This window comes from Triticum aestivum, chromosome 3A (assembly GCF_018294505.1).
Source record: "Triticum aestivum cultivar Chinese Spring chromosome 3A, IWGSC CS RefSeq v2.1, whole genome shotgun sequence".
NCBI lineage: Eukaryota > Viridiplantae > Streptophyta > Magnoliopsida > Poales > Poaceae > Triticum > Triticum aestivum.
The window spans coordinates 549,401,464-549,408,808 of NC_057800.1; the positions used below are offsets into that span (position 1 = coordinate 549,401,464).

The window sequence follows — 7,345 nt, forward strand, 5'->3', positions numbered from 1 at the left end:
GCAAGTTTAAAATTTAATTGATTGCAAGTGGGTTTTCAGGATTAAAACAAAAGTTGATGGAACTATTGATCGTTATAAGGCTAGGCTAGTAGCAAAAGGTTTTAAACAGAGATATGGTATAGACTATGAAGACACATTTAGTCCAGTGGTAAAGGCTGCCACCATTCATCTTGTCCTATATATTACTGTTTCCAGAGGATGGAGTCTCAGACAGCTTGATGTTCAGAACGCGTTTCTCCATGGTGTTCTGGAAGAGGAAGTGTACATGAAACAACCTCCTGGGTTTGGGAGTAAGAATGCTCCTTCATATGTATGCAAGCTTGATAAGGCACTATATGGGTTGAAACAGGCTCCAAGGGCATGGTATGCTCGTCTCTGTCACAAAATGCAAGCACTTGGTTTTGTTCCCTCTAAATCTGACACATCATTGTTCATCTACAACAAGTCCAACACATGCATATTTGTTCTCATATATGTTGATGATATTATTGTAACCAGCTCATCTGATGAAGCTATCAGAGGACTTCTTAAGGATCTAAGTGCAGAATTTGCTCTAAAGGATCTTGGTGATTTGCACTATTTTCTTGGGATTGAGGTGAAGAAGCACAAAGATGGACTTCTGCTCTCTCAAGAAAAATATGCCACTGATTTGGTTAAGAAGGCTGGGTTACAGGGATGCAAGCCTTCCCCCACTCCATTGTCTAGTTCAGAAAAACTGTCTCTTGTAGAAGGTGAGCCCTTGAATCAAGAGGACAACACGAAATACAGGAGTTTGGTAGGAGCTCTTCAGTACCTTACGCTTACCAGACCGGATCTGTCTTTTGCTGTTAACAAAGTCTGTCAGTTTCTTCATGCACCTACCAATGTTCATTTGACAGCTGCAAAACGTATAGTTCGGTATGTGAAGGATACTCTGAACTTGGGACTGAAGTTTAGCAAATCACCCTTCACTCTTGTCACTTGTCAGTGCATTCTCTAACTCAGATTGGGCAGGCTATCTTGATGACAGACGCTCCACTGGTGGCTTTGCAGTATTCTTTGGACCAAATTTGATATCATGGTGTGCACGTAAATAGGCCACTGTATCCAGGTCGAGTACAGAGGCAGAATATAAGGCATTGGCTAATGCTACACCTAAAATAATATGGGTTCAGTCTATGTTGAAGGAACTTGGTGTACAAAGTAAGCAAGCTCCTTGCTTATGGTGTGACAATCTTGGTGCTACATATCTCTCTACAAATCCGGTGTTTCATGTCAGGACAAAGCACATAGAGATTGATTTTCACTTTGTCAGAGAAAGAGTTGCTCAGAAACAACTTGACATTCTCTTTGTGCATTCCAGAGATCAACTTGCATATGGATTCACAAAGCCCTTGCCCACAAGAAGCTTTGAAGACTTCAAGCATAATCTCAACTTAATGAAGTTGTGATTAAGGGAGGGTGTTAGACAACTTTACATACATGTCACGATCCCAACCAGGAGGTGGTGTTCGGCTGGTGTTAGGTGTTAGGCATAGAGATAGATTTGGTTGTTAGAGTTTAAACATATTACAATTGTAACTATCTCTATCTCCTTATCTCCTCTCCAAGTAATCTCTCCTGAGATTCCCTCTCTGTACCGATCGTCCTGATCTCCTTGTATCGATCGTTGGGGTCACGTCCCCCCTCTCCTTATAACGTGAATCACGTCCCTCGAGAGAGGCAAGACGTTTTCCGCTATCGCACAGAGACAACCCGGCTTCTTTCGTGGATCCCGATGAAAACTGTGCTAGACACTATTATGAAAATACGGCTTCTTCAGTGCAGCGATCATCTGGACGGATGGCCTCGCCATCAGACCAGACCACCAAGCTTTCACATGCGGATACGCGTCGAACAAAGAAGCGTAGGGTGTAGCCGCCAGGCATGCGGTAGCAGACACATGGTTAAGGTCCGCGAGGCTGAGGAAGTCTCCAGCCAGGTACTTGCACTTGGTCAGGCGCGCCTCGTACACCTCCAGCACCTTCTTCAGTTTCACAAGGTTATCCTCGACAGTTTTCTGGTCAGTGGCTCGCCCGAACATAGGACGGACGAGGCACTCAAGGATAATGGGCTCCAGTGTGGCCGTGTACTGATGGGCCTCCACCTCGAGCCACACATCTACCATTGCTGATTCCTTGAGGTTGCCCTCCTTCAACAGCTCCGGTTTGTTCTTGCGGCATGTGTACTTGCAAATAGCATGCGATTCTAACAAGAAAAAAGAAACATAACCAGAGTTGTGATAATCAGCAACGGTAGTAACGCGGTTCTAACATAAATTGTTCTAAAGCAAACATAACGTATATGCATTTGCCTCGAATCCTGGATAACTAAGACATGTGATTTTTCTTCTCTTTTCTGGTTAAGCTGATGTTTTGAGCATACTAGAATAGGTTGATGACAATTCAGTACGTACCAAATGCCATTTCATTCTCATAAGATTGTGGGTCATCGTTTATCCAAGAACGACCACATCCCTTTCATAGAAATGATGTTGTGCTGTACTTCCCTATGATTAATTTGGTCCTCTGTGATTACTTTGGTTTCTATAATGAGAAAAACATTTCATTATTTGCCTAGTGGAAACATTGTTTCACATAGAAACCAAGTCCCAAAATCTGTACTCCTTTTTCTCTTTTGATGAAACAATGGGAGCTTACTGCCAAAGTGACTACAACATCAAGGAAAACATACAAATAATAAAATCGAAAAAGAAAACAAGAGCTGGCAAAGTGAAGGAGGGGGGGATCCTAATATGACAATTCAGTACTTAGCAAATGCCATTTCATTCTAATAAGATTGTGTGTCATCATTTATCCAAGAAATGATGTTGCGTTGTACTTCCCTATGATTTGGAACTCTGCGATTACTTTGGTTTCTATAATGAGAAAAACATTTAATTATTTGCCTAGTGGAATCATTGTTTCACATAGCAACCAAGTCCCAAAATCTGTACTCCTTTTTTTCCTTTTGACGAAACAATGGGAGCCTGCTGCCAAAGTGACTACATAATTGATAAGGAAAACAAGAGCTGGCAAAGGGAGGGAGGGGGGATCCTAATATAATAACAGCTGACAATTATACATAATTGATATTTTTCTGCATCACGTCATCTTATACGGACAGCTTAGGCACCGTTTCAACAAAGGTGGAAAACTGGAAATGCCAGCTTAGACACACTTTTGGGAAATAAGGCAGCAACATCAACAGCAAAGCAACAATAATGTCAGAGCATCTTGTCCCTTTTAAGTTTATATTCACGAGGGATGGAAAAGAGGCACATCTCCAAGTGTTAGCATCATACCCCAGACGTAGAAGTCACCATCCTGCAGAACTGGCATCTGACCAAAGGGCTGCAGAGGACCATATGAAGACAGTGAGGTTTTTGTCAATCAGATGTCACACCTCTAAAAACAGGATTCATCAAATGCCACAGTTACTCTAACACTAAGATCGGTTGGTCAAACCAATGTGAATAAGATAACATGCATAGATTTCCATTGTCTTCGTACAAACAAGTTGCTAAACGTACCCTGCAGTAGCAGGCTAATTGTATGTATAGATACTAATTGCCATTCAACAAATTTAGCGACTATAAGGCTGGATAAAGCAGAGTGTGGAAAGATCTGCTCAAAGGCCGAATAAATGTTTAGAAGCCAAGTCTGAATTTCGAATAGTAGAATGGATGGTTTGTGCGGAGACAGTTGATCAGGTTCTTGGTGGCTTGGTGCTACTTGCAGAGTGCAGACCCAATTCTTTTGCTCAACATTGGTGGTGGTGAAAAAAGTAGTGCTCTTAAATCCTAATGGCTTAGATTATTCATGTAGTTAGTAGCAGTCGTCTGTTGGGCACTCTGGGCCCTTACAGAAAAGGCTTGTTTGAGTTAATTGCAAGAAACCACCACATTTAGGGCATCATTTGCAAAAAACCATGAGGTCACTAATTTTTTGCAAAAGCCACCGCGTTTTTAGTAAACTTTTTGCAGAAAGCACTGATCACATGCTTTGCTGCGTTTGATCACGTTTCCGACAGGTGGGGCCCGCTAGTCAGGAGCTGACTTGAAAAATATTGCCACGTGTGAGTCTTGACCAAGTCTTCTTCCTTCTCCTCTCTTCCACTCTCACACACATTACAACAAACAGGTTGTGTGCGTGAACTGGGAGGGGCAGGGCCCGACGCCATCGGCTGGGACGGGAAAGCGGAGCCGTCGGCCGGCGAGCAGCCGCCGCTCGTGTGCGTGGTGCAGAAGGACCCTCGTCCCGCGAGCACGCGCCCCGACGAAGAGAAGGACTGCCTGACGGCCCCGGTGAGGCGGCCACCCTTCTCCCGTGCGAGCACGCGCCCCGGCGAAGAGAAGGACGGCCTGACGGCTCCGGTGAGGCGGCCACCCTTCTCCCGCGCGAGCACGCGCCCCGGCGAGGCGTACTCCCTCCTCCAGCCCGAGCATGCGCCCCTTCCTTCCGACGAGGCGGCGTCCCTCCTCCCCGCGAGCATGCGCCCTGAGATCCGGTGAGCACGTGCCCCTGACCTCGCGCGCGAGCACGCCCTTCAACACGTCGCGGTACAGCCGTGCACGCCGGCCGCGTCCTCCGCCGCGGCCGTAGCAGTCTCCGCCGCCGACGGCACGACGCGCCCAGCGAGGCCGCAAAACAGAGGGAGTGTTGGAGGGAGCGAGGCCACCGTGTAGAGGCTCGGGCTCGCGAGGCCACTTGTGCCAGGAGCGCGGCGGCTGTTGCTCGCCGGGCGATGCAGCAGCGGGTGCCCTGGTCGTGGGTGTTGAGGGAGCGGCCGGCGGCGAGCAGCGGTGAGACTCTCCTCCATAGCCTACACACGACGGGGGAGGGGGTTGATTGCTTTTAGTTTTAAGATCTGAGGGTGTATATGTAAATGTTTTGCCAAGTCAGCTCCCGACAATTCGGTCCCACTTGTCAGAAAGTAATTAAACGACCTAAATCACTTGATCAGTGTTTTTTGCAAAAAGTTTACTGAATGTGCGGTGCTTTTTGCAAAAAATTATTGACCTCGTGGTTTTCTGCAAACGATGCCTTAAATGTGATGGTTTTGTGCAATTAACTCGGCTTGTTTTGATAACTACAGTAATTGATTAGGTCCCCCGCTGAGGTCATAGTATGTTTCATGTGTTCGTTTCTGAGATTTTAGTCAGGGCTTCATACAAGGACAGCAAACAGGCATGGGTTGCAGGTGCACCGGAGACCCCTTTTGAGACTAGACTAGAAGCATATATGGAGGGCATTGCAAACTGAAGGCGGTAAGCATGCGTACGTTCCTGGCGAGGTGGTCGGGGGTCTTGTGCTCGCCGGCGCCGAAGTCGATGGGCACGACGTCGTACTCGACGCCGGCCTCCTCCAGGGCCGCCACGCACCTCGTCACGTTCCACGACATGGTCATGCCGTACAGCTTCACCAGAGCCATCGCCACTCCCTGTTACGACCCGATCTGGAGGGTAGGTGAGAGGAGTCAGGAGAGGAGAGCAGCTGAGAAAGGAGACGGCGGAGGTGAGAGGAGAGCACACGCTTCTCATTTCTTTTTAAACCCCAAGGTTTACACTTCTTTCTTCTTCCTTTTTTTTGTAAGAAGAACACAGCCACACACTTAAATAGCCACTAGGCCGATCCCACATTGGGCCACTCTCGGTCCCTCGTTACAAGGCCGACGGCCCACAGGCAGCTCTCTTGCACTGCAGGCGTGATAGCCTTGAAATCACTAATTCAGGAGCGCTCCTCGCAACGATTAGTTGGGGAGCGCTCCGCACGCGCCAAGTGTCACGTAAGGAGCGGTCGGGAGACTTTTCCGAGGCGCTCCGCGCGCGACACTTGTCGCGCGTACGGCGTCTCCCGTGTTTTTCGGTTTCTGGTTTCCTTTTCTGTTTTTTTTCACTTTAGTCCTTATACTTTTAATGTTTTATAAAATCTTTTGATCTGTTTTGAGATATGTTTTCTCTCTGGTGTGGGCGAACCGTCGTGGAGCACTGTTCTTTCTTTGCCGTCGTCTTCGTCCGTCGCGGCCGCCGCTCTTGTCGCGTGGTTACGGCGGCCCCTGTCCCGGCCGCCGCGCTTGTTGCCTGGTTTTACGGCGGTCCTTCTTTAGCGTCGACCGCGCTTCCCCGTTCGCGTGATCGCCGTTCCCTACCGGTTGCCTTCGTGGGTTCCTTGTTTCCCTTTAACGTTTCTCTTTTTGTTCCCATTATATTTCCGGGATATGGAGATTTACGGGGTAGTTACGGGTAGGGACTACCAACACTATCAGATGTCAAGTTTCAACTGAGTTTTGTGTGATTAGTTCTTGATAATCATTGTGTTCCTTGCAGTTATGGCTTGTCCTTTTTGCCATATGCCTGGTGGCCCGTGTTCTTCTGTTGATTCTTCTGTAGATGGGTTCAGTGTGGTCCTTGATCGGCGTTGTTGGAGGCGTGTTGTAAGAATACCATTTATAATTGTTCAATTTTTGGCACACACGTTTATTTCTTTTGGTGCTGCTCATGTGGTCTAGGTTTTGATTATGATCCTTGTTTTGATTTGTTCTGCAGTATGTTCCGTGCAGTGTTAGAGCTCATCTTGCTCGTTACATCGAGGAGTGCAGGGCTTTAGTCATAAGGAGGGGTGACGAAGATACTGATCTTGCTTTTCAGTGCAATGAGGGTTATTTGTATGGTGTTTTGTTTAGTCATGGTCGGTTGAGGAGTAAATTCCATGGTCCTTCCTGGGAACGATTGGTCAGTGATTATGGTGTTCGTCCTCGTGATATAATGACCATTAGGCTTGAACACTATGGAACATGGATTGGTATTGATTTTAATCGTGTTGGTCGTGGAGATGCGTTGTCTCCTTTACCTTCTGTTGGTAAGGTTTATTTTTAAGGAACTTTTTAGCTTGTTTTATTGCACATGATGATTTGTCTGTTCCCTTGAGACTGTGTAATTATATTTTGTAGCTCTTGATGGTTTGAGCGACTCCGAGATGGAACTTATTGGGAGTTGTTATTACACCCGTGGTGTTTTTCTTAATTATCAGCAGATGTATTTCATGAGGTGTCAACTCTTTGATGATGTCTACATACCGTGTTGTCCTTTTGTTCACATGATTGATTCCATGAATGTTAATGGTTATCATATGGTCAGATTTTGTTCCACTGTTTTTTCTTTGTTTCTGTTTATTTATTTATTTTTATTATCTCTTCTATTTATAGTTTTAAATTTTTGTTCTATTTTCTGATAGCTTGATGTTTTTGTCAGGTTATTCCTGATATTGTTGTGAGGAGTTTGAAGGAGTTTGTGACTTTTCCTAGGACTGGCGTTTTAACCCTTGAA

General features: G+C 46.2%; 1 protein-coding gene across 1 annotated transcript; it reads right to left on the reverse strand.

The window, feature by feature from the left end:
• Window positions 1-1,768: 1,768 nt before the first annotated feature.
• Window positions 1,769-5,516, reverse strand: LOC123062146 (glutathione S-transferase 1-like). The gene is made up of 5 exons (XM_044485509.1): window positions 5,302-5,516; window positions 3,323-3,371; window positions 2,679-2,689; window positions 2,435-2,495; window positions 1,769-2,226 (listed from the first exon to the last, which is right to left on the reverse strand). The coding sequence occupies exons 1-5, from the start codon at window positions 5,449-5,451 to the stop codon at window positions 1,769-1,771; spliced, it is 729 nt and encodes a 242-aa protein (XP_044341444.1). The 5' UTR covers window positions 5,452-5,516.
• Between the last annotated feature and the right edge of the window lie 1,829 nt (window positions 5,517-7,345).

Excerpts from the sequence above, each read along its gene's own strand:
- LOC123062146 (XM_044485509.1), bottom strand. The coding sequence starts at position 5,451 with ATGGCTCTGGTGAAGCTGTACGGCATGACCATGTCGTGGAACGTGACG. Across the intron at positions 3,372-5,301 it reads CCGACCACCTCGCCAGGAAC|CCCTTTGGTCAGATGCCAGT; the intron begins GTACGCATGCTT and ends GGTCCTCTGCAG. Across the intron at positions 2,227-2,434 it reads TGAGAATGAAATGGCATTTG|AATCGCATGCTATTTGCAAG; the intron begins GTACGTACTGAA and ends TTTTCTTGTTAG.